Consider the following 27,537-nt stretch of genomic DNA (forward strand, 5'->3'; position numbering starts at 1 on the left):
CTGCCAGAACATGCAGTGGCTGTTTCTCACGATCCAGAGCCGCACGCAGTGCCGAGTCCCAGTGTAGCCGGAACTGTCAGTGCCCACACAAGCAGGAGTTTGCCTGTGGCGGTGAGGACTGAGTCTGAGGTCGCACGTGCGTCGACGAATACGGAGCAGGCCAATCTGTCAGGGTTGCGAGTGCAACAAGAGTTTGTGCTGAAAGAGAAGCGCTATCAGCGGGAACTGAGCGAAGCTCAATCAATAGCGGACGCCGAGCAGCGACGTGTAGCGAAATTGAACAAGGATCTTGCGAGCGCTCGTGCAGACCTGTCATCGCTGCAGGCGGAAAATAGGCGAGTCACGCAGGAAAAAGAGGTGTGCGAAGCTGAGCGGGATGTATCGGAAAGGAAACTGCGCGAGCTGCAGCCGCATCTCGAGCGCCTGGAAAGAGAACACCAGGAGGGGCGCATGTGTTTGGAAGATCTCCGCGATCAGAATGACCGCTTGCTGACGCGAGCCGAGCAGGTTTCAGCAGAGCAACACGCGCAGCGAGCTGAACTGCTCGACAAGCTCGAACGCCTTCGCGCGGAGAACGCCAGCCTGCAACAGCGGGCGGATCGAGGCGGAGGCCGAGGGCCGGATGAGCAGCGAACACAGCGAGCGGAGTTGCTAGTTCAGCTGGACCAGCTTCGCGGAGAAAATGATCGCCTGCGGAGGCGTGCGGACCACGACCAGTACACCGCACAGTGTTCTAGTGCGCAGCAACAGGAGCTACGCAGTCGGATTCAGAGCGATCAAGAGCCGGAGGAGATAGTGAAGACGCACCAAGCAGCTGGTTCCACGGTCAAAGGCCTTCAGCAGGATGGACGTGGGCAAGCAGATGAGGGTCTGCAAAGCCAGCTATCAAGGCTCACCGCGCGACAAGCCAAGATCAACACCGACTTGCCAGCGTTCTCGGGTGCAGCAGAAGAGTGGCCAGCATTCCACCACATGTTTCAGTCTACGACCAAGCAATGTGGCTTCACGGAGGCTGAAAACATTCAGAGATTGCGGGTCTGCCTAAAAGGTCCTGCAAAAGAGGCAGTAAGAATGCTCCTCATCGTGCCAGAGAACCTGCCGAAAGTTCTCTCAACGCTGGAAAGGAGGTTCGGGCGGCCAGAACTAGTAGTCACGGAGCTCGTATCGAAGGCGAAATCAGCTAAGCCGGTACGCAGTGACGATGTAGAGACCTTGGTGTCGTACAGCACCTCGGTTAAGAATGTAGTGTTATGTATGAAGCTGCTTGGTAGCTGTGGACATATGTCCAACCCTACCCTCCGACAGGAGCTAGTGAATAAGCTGCCAGTTGCACTGAAGATGCAGTGGGGCGAATACTTGGCGGAGAAAAGGATCCAGATGGATTCCCTCGACCTGGAGGTCTTCGCAGACTGGCTAGAAAATCGAGCAGAGGCTGCGCTGAATGTGGCCGGGCCGTTTGCCAAAGCGGCCCCTCGAGCAAGTAATGCAACAGCTATGCACACCACAGGTGGTCCAGCCAGCACAACTAAGCCAGTGTTGCAGTGCGCCAAGTGTGGTAAAGCGCACTCCCTCACCAGCTGTGATGTCTTCCGCCAACTGTCAGTGAAGCAGCGGTGGGACTTCGTGCTTGGAACATCGCTATGTGTGTGCTGCTTCAAGACAGGCCACTGGAAGTCCGAATGCAGAGGCAGTGGTTGCAACAAGTGCCGAGGCAGACACCACCCTGACCTCCACCAAGAGCGCGCACCTCCGGCCAACCAAGGCTCCACGAGCAGGAGCACAAAGCCACGAGAGAATGTGGTTCCGCAACACAGCACGAATACGTCGGTGGCAACCACGCAGAAGACCGCTTTTATGGTAGTCCCTGTCGTGTTATGCCATCAGGACAAGACGGTGCGGGCCACAGCCATGATGGACAGCGGTTCTTCAACAACATACCTGAAAGACAGCGTGGCAAACGACCTCGGGCTGCAGGGAACACCAACGGCATTTACGGCGTCGGTTCTGGGGGGAAAGACAGTCTCAGGAAAGCACCGTCGCGTAAAAGTGACAATGGCGTCGGAAGACGGCTCATATGAAACCCAGCTGGAAGCATGGACGCAGCCAATAGTTACAGCACCGATGGAGATGATCGAGTGGAACTCGAGGAGACACATGCACAAGCACCTCCAAGAGGTTACCTTCCCGCAGGTGACTGGGGACCAAGTCGACCTGCTGATAGGACTCAACGTGCCAGAAGCGCACAGAGTACTGGAAGAGCTGGCAGGACAGCCGGGCGAGCCAGTTGCTCGAAAACTTCCCCTCGGATGGGTATGTTTCGGTCCCGTCAAGTCGCAAGCGGCAGAGTTCACAGAGACGTCCCTGCATGCGAATGTCAGCGACAGGAGCAACGCAGTTCTCGACGACCTCGTCGCAAAGTTCTGGGAGGTAGAGAGCGTTGGTTTGGTTCCTAAGGCTACGAAAACGGTCGCGGAGGAGGAAGCACAACGTATGGTTGAAGGAAGCATGAAATTGATGGATGGCAGAGTGTCGACGGCCATACCGTGGGTCAGCACCGATAAGAAGCCAGATCTCCCACCGAATCGTGAAATGGCTGAACAGCGACTGAGAAACCTGGAGAGGACTCTGAGGAAACGACCGGAAGTCTACCAGCAGTATTCCGACGTCATCAAGTCCCATATAGCCAAGGGCTACATCCATCCGTGCCAGGAGACAGACCAACAGTGGTTGCTTCCTCATCTGGCGGTGGTACGAGCAGATAAAACTACGACGAAAGTACGAGTGGTATTCGATGCCGCTGCCCGATGCCAGGGCAAGTCACTCAACGACGAGATGCACTCTGGGCCGAAGTTGCAGAGAGATCTGGTACACGTGCTGATGAAGTTTTGCCTAGAGCCTATAGCGCTAGTCGGCGATATTGCAGAGATGTTTCTGCAGGTGGAAATCGCTCCAGAAGATCGCAAGTATTTGCGCTTCCTGTGGCGCGACACACCGGATGAGCCAGCCGCCATGTATGAGTTCTCTCGGTTGGTATTTGGGCTGAAGGCATCGCCATACCTGGCATGTCGGGCTCTGAAGGCAACGTCAGCAGAGCACGGCACATCCTTCAGCAAGTTGGCTCGGGAAGCAGTTGATGAAGCGTTTTACGTTGATGACCTGCTCGACTCACTACCGACTGTGGAGTCCGCCATCAACACTCGACAGGAAGTCCAGAGTCTGCTCGGAAAGGCGTCTTTCCACGTCCGCAAATGGAGGAGCAACAGTCAAGCCGTGCTAGAGTCTATACCGGACGAGGACTTGGCCAAAGAGGCACTGCTATGCATCAGCAACGACAGTCAGTAAATACCAGCGGTGGTGAAGACTCTCGGTGTGGTGTGGGACGCCAAGACAGACACCTTCAGCTATACGCACCGTGCTCCTGAAGAACAACAGTGGACCAAGCGTCAAGTGCTGTCGAAGATGGCGAGCATCTTCGACCCTAGAGGCCACATTGTGCCCTTTACCATGCGGGCGCGGCTGATATTTCAGGAGCTTTGTGCAGCTGGGATCGGGTGGGACGACCAGATTCCGGCCGAGCTGAACGAGAAGTGGTACAGGTGGTTGGCCGAGCTGGAGCACCTCAGCACGATCAAGATACAGAGATGTCTCAAGGAAACGGATCGCCCAGCCCATGAGGCATCACTGTCGGTACATGTGTTCACCGACGCTTCGGCCCATGCAACAGCGGCAGTGGGTTATGTCCGAGCGGAGTACCCCGATGGACATGTGCGCATCAGCATTGCGCTTGCTAGAGCCAGAGCCACACCACTGAAGAAAGTCACGATTCCGAAGCTGGAGCTCCGCGGTGCAGTGCTGGGTGTGCAAGTAAGTGCCGCCATCAGTGAGGCCCTCCACATCCCCATGTCCGAACACAACTTCTGGACTGATTCGATGAACGTCGTACACTGGGTGAGGAGTCCGGCTAAGAACTTTACTTCAGACGTCGCTAATCGAATAGCGGCAATACAGGAGTCGACAAAGCCGACGCAGTGGAGGCACGTGCCTGGAAAGATCAACCCAGCAGACTTGCCAACTCGGGTGGTGAAGGCCGAGGATCTACCCGGTAACGAGTGCTGGTGGCAAGGGCCTGCATTTCTCCGCAACACCAAGGAGTCCTGGCCGCAGACTGAGTTGACCAACAAACCGCAGCTTCCGGGCCAGGTGAAGAAGACGATCGAGCTGGCATTCACAGCGGTAGAGCCGGACAAGGGTCGTCTTGATGTTGAGAGGTACTCGCGTTGGACACGTCTGATTCGCGTCACATCATGGTGCTGGCGTTTTGTGAGCAACGCTAAGCTGACAGCAGATGCAAGAGTCATGAGGGGGCATTCTCAGGATGCTAGTTCGGCTCCCACGGAGGTCGTCTGTGCTAACGCCCCAGGAGCGAAGGCTAACCCTAGTGCCCGCAGACATAAGATCGTCAAGGTGCCAGAGTTGATCGCAGCTGAGATCGAGCATGCTGAGCGGTTCTGGATCGCTCAGGGACAACAAGAGGCATACCCAGAGTCTTGCAGGATATTGATGGCCGGAAGAGAGCTACCTCCATCTGACCCACTCTACAAGTTAAGCCCCGGTGTAGATACATCAGCAAAACCACCGGTCCTGGTACTTTGTGGACGACTGAAGTATGCGGAACACCTACCGGCCAGTATGCGGAGACCTATGGTTCTGCCTAGCAAACATCCTGTCACGCAGCTTATTGTTCGCCACCAGGATGAGAAGTGCGGACATGTCGCCGGGTCGCATCAGCTACTTTCTATCCTGAGAGAGCGATTCTGGATTGTCCACGGACTGTCAGTCGTGAAGGCTATGAAGAGAGCGTGTCTGAAGTGCCAGAGAATAGTGGCAAAACCAGCGAAACAACTCATGGGACCACTGCCGAGTTACCGAACACTTGGAACCAAGCAGCCATTCTCGCAGTGCGGAGTCGATTACGCCGGACCGTTCTATACCAGTCAAGGACGAGGGAGAGCGCAGCAGAAACGTTACCTCTGTGTGTTCACGTGTCTTGAAACTCGGGCCTGCCATCTCGAAATGTCATTCGGGCTGGACACAGAGTCCTTCTTGATGTCGTTTTCCCGGTTCACCAAGCGCAGAGGAGTTCCATCGTTGATGCTGTCCGATAACGGCACCAACTTTGTCGCCGCTGAACGGGAGCTGCGTGAAGCGGTGGAGGCACTCGACCGGGCGAAGATTTGTCGCGATGGAGTCCATCGGGGTACTCAGTGGCGGTTCAATCCCCCCGAGAGCGCCGCACCATGGAGGCGTCTTTGAGAGTATGGTCAAGTGCGCCAAGAAAGCACTTGTCTTAGTCTTGTCTCGGGCCAATCTACGGGACGAGGAACTGATGACGGCAATTGTGGAGGCTGAGAGCTTGTTGAATAGCCGGCCACTAACAGCCATTTCAGACGACCCCAGTGACATGACTCCACTGACTCCTAATCACTTCATTGTTGGACGCTTGGATCTTCCCTTAGCTCTGGAGGAGGCCGCCTGCCGAGAGAAGAATGTTCACCCTCGTAGACGCTGGATGGCTCTTCAATTGCAAGTTGACCATGTGTGGAGGCGTTGGCAGAAAGAGCTTGTCGTGACCTACAACATGCGGAAGAGGTGGCTCCAACAGAAGCCGAATCTGAAGGCAGACGATCTGGTGCTGGTTATGGAAGATGGCATATCTCGTGGTCATTGGCCGCTTGGAAGAGTGGTGGGAGTACATCCGGGTCAGGATGGCCAGGTGAGAGTTGTGGACGTACGGCTGAGCAACAAGAAGGTGAAGCGACGTGCCATTCAGCGATTAGTGCCATTGACTGCAGACGGCGAATGAGAAAGAGACATATTCATTATTGACTCGGTCAGAATACTCTAGTACTGTGGTGTGATTGGTCACTTTCATATGTTTAGTCTTTGCATATTTAGCTACACGTATGTTTGTAGAGCACATCGTTCATCTTTTGTTCTTTTAGGCTCTGAGGGGGTTGCCTTTTTGGTTTCTTGTTTTGTTTCACCCTCGGAACTCCTCGTGTGAGAGGGGGAGAATGTAGCAGTTAGACTGGTGCAGCATGCTGGCTGTTAGAGTACAATCATTCATGCGTGATATGGATAGGCGGATGTGTTAGAGCTATGATCCATGTGTGCTTCTATTCATGCATTCCCATCAAGAAGGCCATGTGTCAGGTCTATTCAGTACTCTGGTGTCTAGACGTCTGCATTCTATTGTTGTATCACATTACATGGTCGAGTGTTGCCATAGGGTCTTTCTATACCATGTATGTGCGTGCACTGTTATTAGCTATTGCTATCTTTTGTTAGGCCAGAGTTGGTTTTAGCCTAGTTGTGGAGATGTTCAGGTTTTAGTTCTTGGAGAGTTGTGACTGTTTTCAGATCATGAGTCAGTGTAAACATTGTGTCCTGGAGATCTTTGTGTGTGGATAATCCCGGTTCCGGGGAGAAACGGAATAGTCAGGAACTGCTCGCTGCCCTCTCTCACACACATACACGCATACACACACCACCACCACCATGTATATGCCCGTCGCAAGAGAAGCACGCAAATCTGCAAATACACTGGATGTGCACCCACAGACACAGACACACAGACACACATACACACACACCGCCACTGCAGCGGAGTCCACAACTCAAAGCTTTGAAGTGGCCATTCTCCGACTATCGGATCCGTGCTTTTCGAGATTCATTACCTTTTGACTTGCGTCCTCATCCTCTTCCTCCTCATCATCGTCATCGCCGAAAAGCTCGTTAGCAATATCTTCCTTCTCATCCATCTCATTGTTATCACTCTCGTCCGGTTTATCGGAACCACTCCCTGCCTCCTCATCGCTGTCTGCAAAGTGCGCTCTGCGGACGTTTTTCCGCTGCAGTATAAACAAGAGTGGGGAAACAGACGAGGACAAAGCAGTGTGAAACATAGGACCAAATGCCGGTAGCACAGTACCGTATTGTTGTTTCCGGCTGTTTCCGGCTACAAGTCCACACTTCATGACCGAAAACAAAATGCAAGAAAGGTGGTAAAGAGGACCAAAGAGCTACAAGTTACGCTATAATATAGGGCTCAAACGGCTACGGTTTTCACCTTAACGGTTAACTGCTACGCTAACGGTCAGTTTATCGGTTATAACCTATAAGCTGCGGCAGTCTGGCGCGTAGCTAGTTTGAACAGTATTGTACAATATACTTGGTCAAAAATGTACTGTGCAGACTTACTACTAAGTACTAATCCATGCACATGTTAGCATGCTCATTCACGCCTATTCACAGACCAGAAGCATTAAAGATGGCATGAAATTGATTCAAATTGTCACGGATGGTACTATGTAGTGTGCATGTATGCATCTGTACATACACGATAGGTTGTAAAACTGCCAAAGCTCGGTAAAAATGCGTACTTCGAAAACTCGAAAAAGTACCCGCGTAACCTTTACACAAACGGTTAACCTTTATCTTTTCAAAACCGGTCTTAAACCGGTTAATCGGACTAACTGTTTGAGCCCTACTATAATATCCACCAACACCACTAGTTACTTTACAGTCAACTCATGCGATAACATTGCACGACACTGACCAACGGTACTGACGTTCTACACCTAACTGGCAATCAGCCCTAGCATGTCTTGGATGCGCATTCCAACAGCCTTCCAGCTTGGAAGGTTCTAAGTTATAGAAATAACATAAGGAGGGGAGGTGAGCGCACCCAACTTTCAGCTCGTGCTTGTCTTGGCCAGAGCGCCCCTACCTCCCTTCCGGTAGGTCCAGGTGGGGAGGGGCGGATGGGCAAGTCCTATTTGCGCATTCAGTACTCACCCTACGAAAACTGTCCGTGCGTCTCGTACACCGACCAAAGGTCAAGTGCAGGGAGTCGCACAGACCCGTCAAAACTCAGGGTTTGTGCGATCCCTGGTCAAGAGGGTGGGCACTGCGGTTCGAGCACGCGTCTGCAGTACAGTACGGCATCACACAGTCATACGAGGATGCAACCAATCACTTCCCTGCCAAGAAGTCAGGGAGGGGTGCATGGGAGAGGCTCTGGCGGGATTTTACAGTACTAGTACACTTACAGTACTGTACCTGGAAAACGAGTTTACCGAAAATTTCCCTCCACCGAACCGTCGATTTTGGAGAATACCGAAAAATTACATCACCGAAAATGTGTGCTTTTACAGTAACCGGGGGTCGACTTATAACCGAGATCGACTAATAACCAGGGTCGACTTATAATCGGGATCGACTTATAATCGGGGGTCGACTTATAATCGGGGGTCGACTTATAATCGGGGGGCGACTTATAATCGGGGGTCGACTTATAATCGGGGGTCGACTTATAACCGGGGTCGACTGATGGCCAGTAAAATACAGTACGTGCCTGAGGCCACTCACAGACCACGCTGGATGCTAGTACACACTCTTATCTGATGGCAGGAGCAGCACAAGCGGCACGGTACTTTACTGCCGCGACCTCTGCGGACACACCAGCAACGCAGCACAGAGAGATGCGGTACGTACTGTGAGCACGTGACCCACTCTCTCGCTCTCCCTCCCCCTATCGTTGCGCAACTCCGAAGCATTCCTGGCTTGGCAGAGCTCGTGAACCGACACACGACCACCGAATAAGCCCATCGCGCAGGACGCAATTCGTGCCGTCAACACCCCAAACAGCCACCTGGGTACGGTCGTCTGGGGAGAGAGGTGATGACCAGCGCATTGCAGATCCCAGCGTGCTCACAAACATTACCCGCACCTTCCGTATTTGGCAAATGCGCAGCGGGCTTATCAAGGCCCTGCACGCCGCCGCCCCTCGCGGAGCCGGCGGTCGCAAGAAACGCATCGAATGCATTCATGCACGGAGCTGAGCCGCATCGCGAAAACGGCACCGCCGCCGAGCTCCACCAGTCCAGATCAAACCAGTGGAGTTGCGCACCCTGCGTGAGGAGTTGCGTAGTCTTGATCGTAACGCTAGAGAAATCGTTAACAGTGTCCTATTCACTCCGCACCGTCTCTTAACCCATTGACTGCTGAGCCCGAATATATTCGGGATTCAAAATGACGTCAGGGCGCTGAGCCCGAATATACTCGGGCTGACAGGCTATCCTACGAGGTGATTCGCAATTTTTGGACAGGTCGCAATTTTTGGACAAATCAGTTAAATACGGAAGTAGAGTCCTCCTGAGTCGTTGCCCTTTCCTTGGTGGACAAATCTTTGACAAGAGTGTCTTTGTATGGTCCTCAAGTTTCTTCCTTCCTATTTTTAGCGGCGAAAGCCGTTTCTTTCTGGGCGTTTTCTTTACTATTCTTAGGTAATGTATTGAGTAATTTCGAAAATTTCGATTAAATAGTAAATAATGGAGGATTCCGTCAACTCTACGTCGCATGACGGAGAGAATGTCGACATGGGGGATGTTGTATCCCTTCCATCAACCCCAGAGACTACGTCTTCCACCTTGAATCCGCCTGGAAGAGTCTCCTCGTCTTCTCAGCCCGTGCATTTGTGGAGGAGTTCTGGTCAGGAGAAATCTCTTTTAGCAGTGCGAGCGTTCCACTCACCTGGCACCAGTGACCACTTCCCACCAAAGAAGGACGCAGCGGCTAGTTACGGCGCTAGCCCTTCACTCTTTGCGAAATATGAGGAGATGCGCCACACTGGAGTGCTCTCCTTTGTTCTCGAATATGACGTCCATGAAAACCCTTGAGTGACCCTTTAAATTGTGTGTCACATTGAAAAACCTTGAAAAGCTTGCTATGAACGGTCTGTCATTAGAACTCATATCAGCCGGTCTCATAGGCATAGCCTTACCCCATTTTCATGTCTTGTGCAAGTTTACTTGTCCACACCATTGCAGACTGCTGCTAGATGCTATTTAATTTAGTTGTCCAATAATTGCTCGCATTAAAAAGCAGTAGAAAAAGACACCTTGGATCAGGTCAAGTTGTGGCCACACGCTTCAACTCTAGGCCTTCAGGTGTGTGTGGTGGTGGTAAAGCATAAGTGTGCCAATACAAAAGTAAGAACAAAAATTATTTTTTATTTTACAAACCAACATAATAGGGTGCTATTTAATTTGAGTGTCCAAAAATAGCAAATGACCTCGTACTGTACTAACTTCCGTGTTCCAGCTTTGGGCTGAAAGAGACCCCAGAGTCGAGCGGTTCATTTCCTGCATACAGTACGAGAGGTTGCGGGTACGAATCCCGCTTGGATGCGTTTTTTCTTCTTTTTCGCCCGGTGATTCAACTCAAATTGGCGACTTTTTCGTATTTTACGCAATTTGGATGAACTTACGTGTCATATAGCACTTTGTTCCTTTTTCTGGGAACTATATCGAGTTGGTCAGCGTGATGATCATAGCCTTGGTCAACATTTCACAAGAGTTCAACAACCTAGTTCCCTAGACTATGAAGTTGTGGAGCTGTATATTGGCCCTATTTTTAGCATTTTCTTCAGAGCCTCAGATGAAAGGCTCTGTAGCCCTCAATGGGTTAAAGGGGAAGTCTGGTGAAAAACTTAAATTTCACAGTCCGCAGAGTTCGGGGCGCTGAGTCGAATGGCCTTTGTCCGAGGAGGCTGCGGCCTATGGTTCGTCAGATACGCCCAATCGAACATCTGCGAATTTGAGCGCGCATCACCTAGATCCAGGTGATGACGTCACAGCGTGCAGCCAGGTAGCCACACCATCTAGTCGTGTACAAAATGGCAATATTCGGAGCGCGTTCGATTGGGGAACTATTTGTCGCAGCTTCTTCGAACCAAGACCATTCGATTCTGTGTTACACACACTACGTACCCTGTGATTTTCAGTCCGGCAAACCTCGAGGTTTTCCCCTATTTTAGCCGTTTCCGAGTTGGACTTTTTCGTCCGCACTGGCCTCTGGCTCTGCGCTGCGTGCATACTAAGTTAGCTGTAGTGTAGTCAACAAACTCATCACACACGGAACTACTGGGTAGATCTACTCCCGCACTGCCGTGCTGGGGTAGCTACAACAAGACTCGAGTCACAAGAATCAAAAGAACTAGTCAAGACACGGACTTGTCATGCTTTTCATGTACTATATGATGCCGTTGGATGTGCTTTGACTCTGAGAAAGAAAATTTTAGTTTTCCGCATGGAATAGTCCCGCCTCATCGGTTTATGCTACAACGATGAGTGCACAACGCGACAAGGGACAAAACAGCGAACAGCTCCCGGACCTAAACTTTCAGATCCCGTCGTGTTGCGAGCCTTGAATCAAAGAGTCGTGCCCGTGGTTCAAAGAGCCTGCACTGTTCTCCAGAGTATTCCGAAATATGCCAAGTAAGTTCGCATTAAAACATCACCATGTGGCAGGCCACTGGAGTCCAAGCGAATCGGTATGGAACAACATTTTAGAGCACTCGCATTACTCTTCTCCATTTTGGCGACTCTGCTCTCCAGAGATCTAATAATTATATCAGCCTCGTCTGCAATAGCTGCCGCTTCTTCATCAGTCGGAAACGCAGCAGCGCTCACTCTGGACCGGCCCACGCGGCCATTTCTTCAGCTGAATACCGAGGTTCTCAGCCCCAGACCGAACTCATGAAGGTCAGCCATGGATGCATCCTCACTCTCAAATGGAGTTCCGTCTTCGGGGTCGCTTGCACCACCTACTATCGGTCGCCAAAACATTTGAAATAGCATTGACACTATTATTGCTTTCACGCACTCCTTTTGACCTAGCTGCACGCTATGACGTTGCGGAGGGTGTGGCACGGCCACATGACGTCATGACGCAGCCCCCGAAACTCAGTTTTTCAAACGGAAATATCTCAAGAACGCTTTGTCGGAGACACGTGGGACCAACACCATTCGACTCAGCGCCCGAAACTCTACCAACGCTGAAATTTAATTTTTTCACCGGACTTCCCCTTTAACCCTTTATTACCGGATTACAAGCACACCATGCACCAGAATCACCATCGTCAGTACCATTTTCAACTTCACCAGGTCATAACTTTGGTCTCCTTCCCTTGATTTTCACAATCTAGGGCTCGTTGGAAAGCTGTTGGCGAGAGCAACACCAGGGTACCAAGCTCCATTATCCAGCCGCCACAAATCAGACGCGGTAACACCGCAAAGTCGTCTCCAAGCCTGATATGCAAGCAAATTCGTCCCATCAACGCCATTCCACTCTCCTTCATCGCAGAACGCTCAAATTTGTTTGAGACGATTCAAACTTCAGCCGGCTGCGTCATTATCATGTGCTCAGTCGTTCAAAGGGCACACGAAAAGGGATTTTCCCCCAAAATGGCGAAGTGATCAATCACAAATTTGAATTTGCCGAGGTAAGAATACGGCGCGCGATATCTCTGGCGTCCGACATCGGAACTCTTCGGCGATTGTTGCATTGGACAGCTTGGAGTTTCCGCTACCACGTAGACCCTTCGATTGTTGAATTTGCACAGGAAACGATGGAGTTACAAAGACATTACCGGCCTGCAGACTTTCAATCATAATATGATCAATTGCAGCCGTTTACAGATTCCTTTTTTTCTTCAATCCGAACACCCAAATACGGTCTCTTTGCTGCAAATGTCACTTTAGGTTCACCATATTTCAAACAACAGGCAAACAACCAAGGAATTGAGTAGATATGCCTTGAGGTGCTGTGGGAAAGCGATAAGAAAGAGTGTTAGGTGAGCATGTGTGGAGAGTTTCAGCGCTGGGAGGAAGGCGTTGGGAAAGAAGTGGGGTGCAGTGTTCGAGTGCGAGTATGCTAGTGCGAAATAGATAAAAGAGTGATGTGGAGCTGGAGTCATAGGTCAAGGCTGTTAGCTGCACTTGGATTGCGGCAACTTAGTTTTCTGCACGTCAACCATGCAAAATCAATGCATGCTCATGCATAACCAGTCAGCTGGCCTGCTTGCCCACGCATTTGACAGGTCACAATTCCATCAAATTTGAGATATCGCTTCGTTCTAAGTCTCAAAACAGTTCTAAAGTCACCAAACCACGCTGGTAATCGATGGCTATTCAATGTTAACATCTTCAGGAAGACTTCAGCTGTTTCCCGAGAGTTTGGGCATTGTTGCCTTTATTTTCCACGGTGTTCTTCTTCCTCCTGTCTGGAGCTGCAATTGCATCCTGGAATTATTTGAAAGGTATTTCGTGCAGGCTGTGGGGGGGTTCCAACAGGCATAAACTGACATCGCTATAGGATAACTGGTAACTTTCACCCTTCAAGGAGGTAGAACAATGAAAAATTGTTGTGGCAGTCGTCCAATTTTTGTGGCGGTCGTGGCTGTATTTGTGCACTTCCAAGGCTTTCATTCTGCCTGATACTACTCTCTACTGTATTGGAATCGTTGTTTAGGCACCTGTAGCTTTCTTATTTGGTAGATCTGCTGTTTTCAGTCACTTGGGACACTTTGTCTAGCCTACCATATTTCCGCAAATAAAAGACCGTCCTCGTATACAACGCCTTCCTCGAATACAAGGCCGGGGCAGGGGCGATTGAAAAAATACAAGACCGTCTCCGATTAGAAGACCGGGCCTACTAAATGAATAATGTTAAAAATAGAAGACCGTGCTCAAACTGTGGGAAAAAATAGAAGACCGTGCTCAAACTGTGTAGAAGAAAATGGAAGAACGGGGGTAAAACTGTGTGGCGAAAAATAGAAGACCAGGGTCAAACTGGGTTGAAAGAATAAAAGACCGTCCTCGAATACAACACCGTCCTCAAATATAAGGCCGAGTTTGAAAAAATAGTAGACCGGCCTACTATTTGCGGAAAGACGGTATTTGTCTTTCGTTCGTGTCATCTATCAGTTTCGTGGGGTGCCTAGGCCTGTATTTGTGAAGTTCTCGAGTAAGACCCTAATTCTTGACTGGAGTCACGTCTTGAATTGTACTTGAATTGTATTTGCTCGGCGAGCCTTCGTTCACGCAGTTGTCCTTATCGTAATGGTCAGTATCTGCTTGCTGGGCGGACTGGCGGCTAGAATAGGGACGACCGAATGCTCCAAGTGTGTACACGATTATTGTTTCCATCATCGTGAAATGAGCGTTGTGGAATTGCAGTCGTGTGCCTTTGGCACTGTACTGAGGACCTGAGGAGAGTTGATTGTTACTTCTACTCAGCAATGAAGAGATCATCAGCTCTCTTTGTTCTAATTATTGAGACGATACACCGGCATCGCAATCAAGTAAAGATTAGGCAAACCTCGATAACCTCCAACAAGAGTCGAAGATGATTTTCTCCAAATGCAAAGACGATCTTTGTGAGTTTGTGACTTGCATTTGCGTGCATACATGAGCAAGTCACGGACCACGGCACGTGCGCGGTTACCATGCCATCTCGAACGAACGCCATCTTTCTAAGTTGCCGCTTCTTGACAGCCGTGACGTTTGAAATCCTTTCTCCCAACACAGGCTTTCTTGTGCCTGCATTTTCGTGATTTTCACAAAAAGAAATTTGCACACAGCTTCTGATGTGAAGCAGAGGAAGCCGCCAACACAGGGGGGGGGAGGGGGAGGGAAGCACACAAAGAAACACAGTGGACGCAAGGCAATCGTCCCTACTCTGGTCCCACTCGCAAACAGCGATCTCACCTTTTTCCAATTGATGCCAGTGTTGCTCTGGATGAGATCATAATCATCGTCATCTAAGTCCTCGTCGAGACCTGCAAAAAATAGATGTGCATAGAACCTTCGCCAAACGCCATGGTACGACAGGGAATAATTTAACCGGTATCGTATCGCAGTTTGCTACGCAATTCTTCTGAGGTGCGACGCAACTTCAGAAACGTGTCACAGAAAACTGCGATGCACGTTGACTTTTCACTGTACCCAATGATGCACAGTGTGCATGCCAGGTGTGTCTCTTAGGGATGAATTAGATGCACGAAACTTCGAAAGTACTGAGCTATGCATCGTGGCACCAGGCTAGGTTTGCAACTAAGGTTTGCACTCTGATCAGCTCTGCAGAAGGACAAAGTTGTCAAGTGTTGAAGATAATTGCCTACGCAACATTTTTGAACTGCTATTCAAGTTGGATTTTGAATAACAAAATTGCTATGCAAGAAATTAAAAGTAAATTATTCCCTGTACGACCACGTCCGCTCAATCTATTGGGCGTGAGTTTTCTCGTGCCCTCCACAGCGAAAAGAGAGAACGACAATGGAAATTCTAGGAATTAGCTGCAGCAGCTCACTTTCAACATGTCGCCGTTTTTCAGGTCGTTGCCCGATTATTTCATCGTCAGAGCTTTCACTGTCAGCGGCATTTTGTTCGTGGCTTTCTTCCGCCTCGGCAGAGCCTGGCGAGCTGGCCTCGCTCTCTGAGTCGCTCATTACTGCACGGACCACAAGTTGAAAACCTTGGCAGCAGAAAAGGCCATGACTGAACTCTCTGAAGAAACATTTGCAATGCTCAAAATGTACCACAGTCTAGTCACATGCACAGTGCATGCAGTGGGGGGATTCTACTACGTACTACAGTGTATCATGCTATGATTCAATAGGGCTTGAAAGTGATGACGTCAAAACGGCCAGGGAGTAGTAAGTTGACATCAGATTTCTATTTTTGGATCCACTAAGGTGTGACTTTGCTATTGCCTAAGTATGTGGGTGCATAGCAACCCACTCATGTCGCATGCAGGTGTGACTTTTATTTCGCCACCAGTTGTAACCCCGCCCCCAGTAGCCAAATCAGTCAGTTTCACTGGTTACATCACCTTGCTGTGAGTAAGACGGCTTGAAATGTGCTTGGATCCATACAAAAACTGGATCCAAGTGGATCCAATTTTTGAATTTTTGAAATTGTTGCTATGCTGTGACGTAGCACTTTCAAGCCCTATGCTAGCAAACAAAATGCGATTCGAACTGGATTCGTGAAACCGAAAAAAAATGATCAGCAAACATCACTTATCACTCCCCCCTCACGTGACCGCGGACTCCTGCACTCACACAATGGGGCTGTTAAGTGTGACGTCACGGCCCCTTCGATACGCATAGCAACGGAGAGCACTGGGGACAAACAAAAGTCGCGTCCTCTGGATGGAACCAGTTGTGAAGGGCAACAGCATCTAAATGACTGGAGAGAGAGCAGTTTTTCTTTGCTTTTTCGTCAAGCGATTGTTGTCGCTCTTTACTCCTTGTTCTTTCCTCTACAAATCTCCTGTAGTCGTCGAGGGCCTTCATAATGGCTGTGAAATTGGCTGCCCACTGTAAAACTCCGTGTTTGAGAGTGCTTTGAAGATTCTTCGCCTCCTGATGGATCAAAGTACGAGCGCTCCCTGTGGATTCGATTATATGTAGGTGAGTTGTTCAAGAAATCAGTGTCTTCTTTCTGTCTCTGCCCTCACGCTGGCACAATATCAGCTTCTATATCCATGACAGCCCGCACCTCCCGTAGACTGCATGACTTAGCTGTATTCTCGCCATCCGTGGTGATTGAAGACCCATGGAAGAAGTTGTTCAGAATGATGTCCTGAGAATATAAAATAAAATAATTCCAGGGAATTGTTACAGGGTATTTTGGAAGGATGGAGAGAGAGAGAGAGAGAGCACTGTTTGAAGTGTTTGTCTCACTGTAATTACTCCAGATTATCGAATGGTGTATGATCTACTCGATATTTTCCGCAATGGTTTTTCCTGATTTGCGGGATCTCTTCTTTTGCTGTTTGCGTGTTTACAGGAAGTGACTGTCTGGTGTATCTGCACCAGATCCTGGCGAAATGAAGTCAGATGCAGAGGCAGGGTCGTCCAGTGATGCAACACTGCCGTTCTATGTGCAACGTCACCGCTAATTCCCCCGGCGAAAACACAAACACGTGAAGAGACTACAGTATTGACCGTTCTGGTAATGAATCGTGACTGCTCGGACAGTCAATAATCGAAACACAGAGCACCAGCGTGATGTTTTCATATTGGGAACCACACACCAGCTCAATTCTCAAGCCCAAAAATTGATTAATACAAAACACAGAGCGACGCAACAAGAGATCATCCGGCAACCAAACCAACCTGGGTCTGATGCACTGAATAGTCCTGAAATATGCAGGCCACACAAAGCAGTGCAAGCACAGACTGTTACAAGGTACATGCATTGCAGAACAAAGTGTAACCAAAGATACACAGGGTTATAGCTGCACACTCGTGCATGTGCTCGCTCAGCCCAAGAACACGCAGGATGATAGAAATAATCCGGGGGGAACACGCTAATGTCATGACCGGGGAGTGGGCCAGACATACTCTCAGGATTCTACAATTCCAGGTTCTTTACGGAAATATACCAGGAGTCCAGATACCCATTCCTCACCCTCACCACACAAGAAGACCAAAGCTTCACTCTAGGACCAAGCTCAAACAACAGAGAAGCAACAAGAACAACAACAACCAGCGATCGATGCAAAGCATCGAGCTATATACTACAAGACCTAGTAGCGTGCATGGCGCGGAGCGAGCGAGTAGCCAGCAAAGCATGAATAGTGATAGGTTTCACAACACTATTGATCGACACATCGCCGCCATGGCAAACACTTCATAAAGACACATGTATAAGCAGACGGAATACAATACAGATAATGACATTGTAGCAACACACGGACACGACACTAGCACCGAAGTAAGCATCAAGGCGTAAATAGTGCAGCTCTGAAAAAGTAAAAACTACATTGACATGTACATTGGTGTGCCGAGTAGTATCATCCTTGATCACCCATCCAACCAAGACGTTATCAGGTCCGAGACGCCGAGATCCCACGCCGAATGTGAAGTGCATCTAGCCTTGAACCTGTTGCACAAGGCACACACATATGACAAAAAATGACATCCACTCCGATTATTTCCAGAGGGTAATCATAACAGAACACAGAAATGAAACCACGGGCTCAACAAAGTAAACGCAAAGGAAATTAGTTAAAATAATCCATGAAGTGCTATTTTAATTCCAGCGCTGACTGCAGTGTGGCGTCATGGCCCGATACCCGCTGAGCATAGACACAAACTCCATTTGACAGGGGCACGACATATTATTTTGGAATAAAGTCACAGGGGCGTAGCACCCGCTACGACTGGTACGACCATGGCCGCACCACTTTTCGAAAAGTGTGGTCCGTCTGGAACGTGCAAAACCATAATAAAAAATCAGGATCCATCGATATTTGCATATGCGCATCAGACCTTTTTCTAGACTCGTACTCGTAGATCTGTTATGCATCTGCAGTCGTACTGAGTACTGTACTCGACTGCACACTGCGCCAGAAGTTCCCAGAACGCAGGATTTTGTGTCGTTTTAACAAAATTTTCCCAGGGGGGGGGGGGGGGGCCGGACCCCTCCAACACGGCCTTCCGCCGCACCGACCTTCGGTCGTACCACTTCCAAAACCCCTCCTACGCCCCTGAGTCATAAAGTACAGCACTCCATTGACATGACAGACACCTCGTGCAAATGCGTGGTCTGTTCATCCGGCCAACTCGGCCACGCATGAGAGTGTGTGCATGTACGCGCGCACGCAAGCGCGCACGTGCACACACACCATGTATTCGGTGCGTATGGCGTACCTGTTGCGGAGATAATGAAGATGGACTCATTATCATGATGTTACATGTACATGTACAGTGTATGTTTGAGTGTAAAGTAAATTTTATTTTATTACACATTTCTTCGACACAACTTACTCCACATCTTCGCATTTCTCATAATCCATCCATCTACACTCCGTCTCAATTGAGGAAAAATTCTCCCAGGTATACACTAGTCACCACAGCCATGTGATGACATTGGGATGGGTCCCAAGCACGATTGCACTCTCCAGTTACAATATAATTTATTTGTCCAGATTATCTGTGAAGACAAAATGCAATGCATAGCGGCAATCGATGGATGAAGAGAGAGTTTGTAAATGCACATATCTTTCCACTTGTTCAGGAGCTTACCTTTTGGAGTTCACATCGTTTACACGATCTCTTATGCTGTCTTGCACCTTGGCTTTGTTGACCATGGATACGCCATCCCAGAAGACATTCTACAGGAGCTACTAATGCAGAGCGTTTTTCACGCTCGATCTCGGCGATCTACCTCGTCACGCCAATAAAATCCTCCGTGACACTGGCTACAGTCACAAGAGACGTCTCAGTAAGGTAATGAGCACGACAACGCCGTCGAGATCAAGGACAAAGAGAAAACAAAACACTCACTGAAAACAGCAAAGAAGAAACGAAGAAATGTACACGATTCCTATATGTTGCCACTGACAACTGGTTCGGTGGAGACGACGCTACTTTTGTTTGTCCCCAGTGGGATCGTTGCTATGCGTATCGAAGGAACTGTGACGTCATCACTTAACAGCCCCATGGGGCTGTTAAGTGATGACGTCACAGTTCCTTCGATACGCATAACAACGATCCCACTGGGGACAAACAAAAGTAGCGTCGTCTCCACCGACCCAGTTGTCAGTGGCAACATATAGGAATCGTGTACATTTCTTCGTTTCTTCTTTGCTGTTTTCAGTGAGTGTTTTGTTTTCTCTTTGTCCTTGATCTCGACGATGTTGTCGTGCTCATTACCTTACTGAGACGTCTCTTGTGACTGTAGCCAGTGTCATGGAGTATTTTATTGGCGTGACAAGGTAGATCGCCGAGATCGAGCGTGAAAAACGCTCTGCATTAGTAGCTCCTGTAGAATGTTTTCTGGGTTGGCCTATCCATGGTCAACAAAACCAAGGTGCAAGACAGCATGAGAGATCGTGTTAACGATGTGAACTCCAAAAGGTAAGCTCCTGAACAAGTGGAAAGATATGGGTATTTACAAACTCTCTCTTCATCCATCGATTGGCGCTATGCATTGCATTTTGTCTTCACAGATAATCTGGCCAAATTTATTGTAACTAGAGAGTGCAATCGTGCACTGCTTGGGGCCCATCCCAATGTCATCACATGGCTGTGGTGACTAGTGTATATCTGGGAGAATTTTTCCTCGACTGATACGGAGTGCAGATGGATCGATTATGAGAAATGCGAACATGTGAAGTAAGTAATTAGTTGTGTCGAAGAAATGTGCAATAAAATAAAATTTACTTTACACTCAAACATACACTGTAGATGTACATGTAACATCATGATAATGATTCCATCTTCATTGTCCCGCAACTGGTATACCATACGCACCGAATACATGGTGTGTGTGTGCGCGCGTGCAAGCGCGCGCATGTACATGCACACACTCTCATGCGTGGCCGAGTCGGCCAGATGAACAGACCATGCATTTACATGAGGTGTCCGTAATGTCATTGGAACGCTGTACTTTATGACTTTATTCCAAAAGAGTATGTCTTGCCCCTGACGAATGGAGTTGTGTCTGTGCTCAGCGGGTATCGGGCTATGACGCAACACTGCAATCAGCGCTGCAATAGGCCTTATGCACATTGTACAGATGCACGAAATCCCGTATAATCTTGTAGAATCCCGTAGACCCGGTTGGGTGTTGAATGTGCAGGACCCTATTGTGTTTACTGCTATTTCCACTATGAAATGGGCCATGAAGGCATTTCATACGAAATCTTTTTCCGTCAGAGATCTAGCTAGTCGTTAGTTCAATCCCAAAGTGAAGAAGGCTTGAAAAGTGATCGTTTGCCATGAATTGTGAGGCTAAATGGGTCAAACGCACATGTATAGCACACAATGAACACCCAACCGGGTATGTACACACCTACGGCCATAGTACAGAACTTCGTACATCTGTACAATGTGCATAAGGACTATTAAAAGAGCACTGCATGGATTATTTTGACTAACTTCCTTTGCGTTTACTTGGTTGAGCCCGTGGTTTCATTTCTGTGTTCTGTCATGATTGGCCTCTGGAAATAATCAGAGTGGATGTCATTTTGCCATGTGTGCCTTGTGCGACAGGTTCAAGGCTAGATGCACTTCACATTCGGCGTGCGATCTCAGCGTCTGGGACCTGATGAAGTCTTGGTTGGATGATTATTCAAGCCTGATACTACTCGACACACCAATGTACATGTCAATGTAATTTTTTCAGAGCTGCACTATTTACGTGTTGATGCTTACTTCGGTGTTAGCGTGTTTCCCCCGGATTGTTTCTATCATCATGATCGTGTGTTCTTGGGCTGAGCGAGCACATGCACAAGTGTGCAGCTATAACCCTGTGTATCTTTGGTTACACTTTGTTCTGCAATGCATGTACCTTGTAACATTATGTGCTTGCACTGCTTTGTCTGGCCTGCGTATTTCAGGACTATTCAGTGCATTAGACCCAGTTTTGTTTGGTTGCCGGATGACCTCTTGTTGCGTCGCTCTGTATTTGTATTCATCAATTTTTGGGCTTGAGAATTGAGCTGTTGTGTGGTTTCCAATATGAAAACATCATGCTGGTGCTCTGTGTTTCGATTATCGACTGTCGGAGCAGTCATGCATTTATTAGCAGAACGGTCAATACTGTAGTCTTTTCACGTGTTTGTCTTTTTTGTGTTTTCGCCGGGGGTATTAGCGGTAACGTTGCACACAGAACGGCAGTGTTGCATCACTGGACGACCCTGCCTCTGCATCTGACTTAATTTCCCCAGGATCTGGTGCAGTTACACCAGACAGCCACTTCCTGTAAACATGCAAACAGCAAAAGAAGAGATCCCGCAAATCAGGAAAAACCATTATGGAAAATTTAGAGTAGATCATACAACATTCAATAATCTGGAGTAATTACAGTGAGACAAACACTTCAAACAGTGCTCTCTCTCTCTGTCTCCATCCTTCCAAAAATACCCTATGACAATTCCCTAGAACGATTTTATTTTATATTCTTAGGACATCATTCTGAACATAATAAATTCTTCCATGGGTCTTCAATCACCACGGAGGGCGAAAATATTATCTAAGTCATGCAGTTTACGGGAGGTACGAGCTGTCATGGATATAGAGGCTGATACTGTGCCAGCGTGAGGGCAGAGACAGAAAGAAGACACTGATTTCTTGAACAACTCACCTATATATAATCGAATCCACAAGGAGCGCTCATACTTTGATCCATCAGGACGCGAAACATCTTCAAAGCACTCTCAAACACGGAGTTTTACTGTGGGCAGCCAATTTCACAGCCATCATGAAGGCACTCGACGACTACAGGAGTTTTGTAGAGGAAAGAACAAGGAGTAAAGAGCGACAACAATCGCTTGAAGAAAAAGCAAAGAAAAACAACTGTCTCTCCAGTCATTTAGATGCTGTTGCCCTTGACATCTGGTTCCATCCAGAGGACGCGACTTTTGTTTGTCCCCAGTGCTCTCCGTTGCTATGCGTATCGAAGGAGCCGTGACGTCACACTTAACAGCCCCATAACCACACAACTGTTTGGGGATAGCGCGCTTATTGTATTATGCCAAACTTGACACGCTGAGTCCAGCTTGACTCAGCTGAGTCCCTAACTGCAATTTACTGCTCTAACATGAAGCCGTGCCTGGAAGAAGGGAAAGAGCGAAAAAAGAAAAAAGAAAAAATTCTGGCCTTCTGCAAGCAATAGCAAGTAATGAGTGACGGCTGTGTAAAGTCGCACAACCATGCAGTCGACCGGATGATGGTGAGTGTCCCGCACACATCTTGCTCTGCTGCTCCACCTGCGCATACCTGATACGGTGGTGCGCTTACGGGCGGGCTGCCTGGGCCCCAGATGCCTCCTTGATGCGCCACGGAGTGCCGTCGAAGCACCTGTATCACTTCGGTGATCCAAATGCGAATGCAGCCTTGCCGGTCGCCCGCCGGCCTGCCGCCTACGCGACCAGCCTGAGACTGGCCCTGCCGCATTTGGCGCTTCTAAACGCTGGGATCCGGTAGACAGCTCACTGGGCTGCCAAATACGTGACTGGCTTGAGGACAGTTCCATACTGGGCAGGGCGCCCAGTAGTCATAGCCCAAATTTGCTAGCAATTCTTTGAGCAAAATATCGGATGCGCAAGTTGCCAGCAATTTTTGAGCAAAATATCGAGTTTTGGTGGGCTTTTCCGAAAATCCAAGGCTTCTCAGAGACTTTTTCAACGCAATCAGTCACCAAGGTTGAAAACAAGCACAAAAGTTGGACAAAACAGACTCATGGCCACATTTTGTAGAAAGTTAAGCAGCAGCAGGAGCTAAATCAAAAATTCCCTCTTCATCAGCGAAAATTATCGTTGAGTTTTCCTTGAAACTCATTTTTTCTCGAGCAAAACCAAAGCAAAATACCGACGGAAAAAGGAAATGCCAAGCAGAATATCGAAAATTTTGTGGCAAAATTGTGCGGCAAAATATCGATGTGGGCTGAGCAAATTTGGGCCATGACTAGCGCCCAGCTCAGGTCGCACGCCGTAGCGGCGTGAGCTGGGCGCGGTGAGGGTTGGTGATAACTACAGTTTCCTCCTTCCTCCTCCGGAAACTTCCATAATCCCAAGAAAAAAGGACTTTTTGAGCAAGTGACGTCGATGACGTAGAGTACAGTTCGCGTTTTTTTCGCCCTTCCTGAACCCGTCTTGCGACTATGTTTGCACGGTAGACCAGGTGAGGTAGACGTTCGGACTTTCATATGCTCCAACTAATACTGTGAACTAACTTCCATGGGAGCAGCTCCGCACCTGGTGGGAGCCAGTGTTGTCAGTGTAGTGGCAACTCCAAGTGTGGAAAATGCCGAGAATCCAACAGAGCTTGTGAAAACTGCACGCCGGGGAGGAAGGAAAGGTGTCGAAATTCGCCGTCACCAGGACCGGTACTACTGCACATCCCGTAGAGGTTCAAACCGTTCGGCACGTGCTTGCTTCAGAATGCTCGCCCACATGCACAGAGGACACAGCCTGTAGAACTACCGGTACTCGAGTCACAGTCGACAACGCCAACGATTCTGTGTCGGAGTCTCAGCAGTTGGCGTGGGACGTTCTGGACCAGCAACTCGATGGGAACGCGCAGGTTCCGGCGGGTTCAGCCAGTCCGTCTACACGCACCGCAAATGACATGCCACCGTCCAGTACCATTGGTAGGTCCACGTCTAGTCTAGTAGGCAGCTGCTGGCGTACCTTGATCAAAGTCAGGCCCAGGCCCACATGAACCCGACTCCCCACAACCAGGGAGGCCTACGACATTTGACTTGCCTGTGTACACCGAGACAGCACGGATCAACTTTGTTCTGGGCACCATGACATGATGACTGCAGAAGAATGTGCCAATGCCATCAACAGAGCATACGACGAAGCTGTGCATTTTCGGCCGAATGCCTTCGATGTCCCCAGTGGCGGTGTGGGCAAAGATTTTGTGAACCAGCTCAGCCAGTATCTGCATTATTTGGCAATGCCGGTCCCTTTGAAGGCCAGGCTCTGAAAGTTGCCATAGTGTTCCAGCTGCTACTACTCCAGAAGCCGTTTCAAGCTGCCACCTCCTCGCATGCCAAGTGTCTGAAGCGTTATCTGGAACTGTGGAGAGTAGGGGCGCTTTCAGACCTCCTGCATGAATGCCGCACCATACATAACCAGCTGGAAAAGCAACAGGCGCAACGGGACAGGATCACCACCGATAATGCCAGACGGTTTGCTTCGCTTGTGAAAGACGGCAAACTGGGTGCAGCACTGCAATACCTGGATGATGACACCTCGGGAGGCATACTTGACCTGGATGACAGGATTGGCGACAGGCCAGTCAGAGATATCCTAGTGGAAAAGCACCCCCTTGCCGAACCAACCCAACCGGCTGCCGTACTTCCCGGCACACCTCCAGCACCACCACACCCCGTACGGTTCGAAGCACTCACTCGAGATGTTGTTGGCCGGGCTGCACTCAGCACCAATGGTGCAGCAGGCCCCTCTGGAGTGGATGCCGACACATTGAGACGAATGTGCACAGGATTTGGTGTTGCGTCAGACGACCTTTGTGATGCGGTGGCCTCATGTGCAAGGCACTTGGCGACATCCATGGCAGACCCCTGGTCACTGCAAGCCTACACGTCATGTCGCCTATTCCCATTGGACAAAAAACCGGGTGTCAGGCCCATCGGCATAGGGGAGGTTTTAAGGCGGATTGTGGGCAAAGCCATCCTCAGCCTTCTGCGAGACGACATCCTGGAAGCAGCCGGCAGCCTACAGCTTTGTGCTGGTCATGAGTGTGGAGTGGAAGCTGCTATTCATGCCATGAGAGACGTTTTCGCAGATGACGAAACGGAAGGCCTCCTTCTAGCAGATGCCTCAAACGCGTTCAATTGCTTGAATCGTGCTGTATATCTGCAGAACATCCAACATCTTTGTCCAGCCATGTCACCAGTTGTCATTAACACGTACAGGCAACCCGCACAGCTTTTCGTCGGTGGAGAAGTCATCCTCTCTTCCGAAGGTACCACGCAGGGGGACCCGATTGCAATGCCTCTCTATGCTCTCAGTGTTCTTCCTTTGCTGCAGTCAGTCTCTACTGCAAGTACTGTGCAAACCTGGTTTGCTGATGACTCAGGAGCAGGTGGCAAGCTGATGCCTTTGCGTGCATGGTGGCATAGCCTAACAGAGCAAGGTCCTGCCTACGGCTATCACCTCAACCCGTCCAAGTCGGTTCTCCTGGTTAAACCGGAGCATTATGATCGAGCAGTGGAGATGTTCTCCGACACTGGAGTTGACATCCGCGTCGATGGTTGCCGGTACCTGGGTTCGGCTATTGGTACGCCTGCATTCCTGGATAGCTTTGTCGAGCAGAAGGCAACAAGATGGCTCAACCTCGTGGAGAAGTTGTCCTCGTATGCGGAAACGCAACCACAAGCTGCATACGCTGCACTCACCCAAGGCCTGCAGAATAAGTGGTCTTTCCTCTGCCGCACCACACCAACAGCTGCAGCTGCTCTGACGCCTGTGGAGAAGCTGCTAATGGAGAGGCTCATCCCCGCCCTTACCGGCCATATTGTCAACTCGGAGGAAAGGTCAATTCTTGCGCTTCCATGTCGTCACGGAGGGCTCGGGCTGGGCAATCCCATGGATCTTGCATCCCAGTATGATGCATCGCGTAGGGCGACTGAGTCCTTGCAGACCAACATCAAGCTGCAGACTATGGCGCTCGGCTCTGCAACCAGTCTCGTTCGTATTGCCAAGGCGGAGGTGAGGATAACAGCACGGAATGCTGTCAAAGCCCAATCCCTCCTGCTCCGCTCCAGGCTGCCGGAGGCCAAGCAGCGTGTAATCGACCTGGCTGCGGAGAAGGGCTCTTCCAGGTGGCTGACCTGCAGGCCCTTGAAGCGCCATGGATTTGCCCTCTCCAAAGCGGAGTTTCGCGATGGAGTGCACCTAAGGTACAACTGGCAACCACAGCGCATGCCATCAGGATGCGTTTGTGGAAGCCAGTTTACAGTGGCCCATGCCCTCTCGTGCCCCACCGGCAGTTACCCTACCATCAGGCACAACGAGATCCGCGATGTGACCGCTGGTTTCTTGAAGCGTGTTGCCACCAACGTATCCGTAGAGCCTCATCTGGAGCCCCTGAGTGGGGAGCAGCTTCGCTATCGCACCGCCATCTGCGACGACCAGGCTCGCTTGGACGTAGCAGCAAATGGAGTGTGGGGAGGGCGGTTCGAACGCACCTTCTTCGACGTCCGGGTTTTCAACCCTTTTGCGTCTTCGAACCAGTCCTCCTCCATTTCTGCCACCTACGTTCGCCATGAGAAAGCGAAGAAGAGGTCGTATGAAGAGAGGCTGCGGGAGATCGAGCATGCTTCGTTTGTCCCGTTGGTCTTCTCGACAACTGGTGGCATAGGCAAGCAATCTGCCTCGCTTTACAAGCGTATTGCATCTCTCATTGCTGAGAAAAGCAGCGAACCGTATTCGGTTGTCATGTCATTCATCCGCTGCCGCCTTAGCTTTGCGTTGCTCAGAGCAAGTATCATGTGCCTGAGTGGTAGCCGCTCTGTTTTCGCTGTGCATGCACCTGTCTCTTCTTCTGCCTCCCTAGTTGCCGCCGAAGCTGGCACTTCCCGTCATTAATTTTATAGTCTTTAGTTCTTTAATATTATTATTTGCCATGGCGACCCCCGTAATTCCAAATAGCTGACAGGGCAGGGTTGGGCCTTTTTCTTTTACTTCACAGGTGTAGCACTTTATCAGTCATTGCGTATGATTTATAATGCAGTGGCAGTACCAGGCGTGGGCCACCCCCTGGATTATCAAAAAAAAAAAAAAAAAAAGGACTTATAGCTACGCGCCGGTAGGCCCGGTACGCGCCGCGTACATCTACTAACCAAGAGTACTACGCTTTTCTATTAGTATCACTGTACCGGCAAGAGTTTATGGACTCTTGGTACCGGATATATACCGGTAATAGAGAAATAGAGAGGTAATAGAGAGGTTAAGATTTTTTTGTTTTTGTTTTTTTTGTAATTGAGAGCGTATACATGTACATGAAGGCCATAAGAGATGATAATTTAGGGCAAAATGAAGAAAAGAAAGAAAATGATAACACCCAAAAGCGCTCAAAACATACCACTTAGGAGCGAATGCAAGCCTCAGCAACAGCCAAAACAGGTGGCGAGTCCATCTGCATTC

The 27,537-nt window shown here is 49.6% G+C and overlaps 1 protein-coding gene and 3 long non-coding RNA genes across 4 annotated transcripts in view; 2 read left to right on the forward strand and 2 right to left on the reverse strand.

Annotated features, from left to right (window-relative positions):
• The window catches only part of LOC135814362 (transcription elongation factor SPT6-like), a 60,034-nt gene extending 44,610 nt beyond the window's left edge, over positions 1-15,424 (reverse strand). Inside the window, exons 1-3 of the mRNA XM_065327474.1 lie at positions 15,214-15,424; positions 14,613-14,683; positions 6,738-6,911 (exon numbers count right to left, since the gene is read on the reverse strand). Coding sequence (XP_065183546.1) covers positions 6,738-6,911; positions 14,613-14,683; positions 15,214-15,352 — 384 coding nt within the window. The 5' untranslated portion in view covers positions 15,353-15,424. The remainder of the gene's footprint in view (positions 1-6,737; positions 6,912-14,612; positions 14,684-15,213) is intronic.
• Positions 15,425-15,984: 560 nt separating this feature from the next.
• LOC135814365 (uncharacterized) lies at positions 15,985-16,842 on the forward strand. Its single transcript, XR_010553179.1, has 2 exons — positions 15,985-16,318; positions 16,698-16,842. It is a non-coding gene; the product is annotated as an uncharacterized LOC135814365 (long non-coding RNA).
• A 498-nt stretch (positions 16,843-17,340) lies between these two features.
• Positions 17,341-19,313, reverse strand: LOC135814364 (uncharacterized). The gene is made up of 3 exons (XR_010553178.1): positions 18,941-19,313; positions 18,683-18,848; positions 17,341-17,795 (listed from the first exon to the last, which is right to left on the reverse strand). It is a non-coding gene; the product is annotated as an uncharacterized LOC135814364 (long non-coding RNA).
• A 53-nt stretch (positions 19,314-19,366) lies between these two features.
• On the forward strand, positions 19,367-21,474 carry LOC135814363 (uncharacterized). Its single transcript, XR_010553177.1, has 3 exons — positions 19,367-19,774; positions 19,867-20,032; positions 20,912-21,474. It is a non-coding gene; the product is annotated as an uncharacterized LOC135814363 (long non-coding RNA).
• Positions 21,475-27,537: the final 6,063 nt, after the last annotated feature.

This window comes from Sycon ciliatum, chromosome 4, assembly GCF_964019385.1.
Source record: "Sycon ciliatum chromosome 4, ocSycCili1.1, whole genome shotgun sequence".
Taxonomy (NCBI): domain Eukaryota; kingdom Metazoa; phylum Porifera; class Calcarea; order Leucosolenida; family Sycettidae; genus Sycon; species Sycon ciliatum.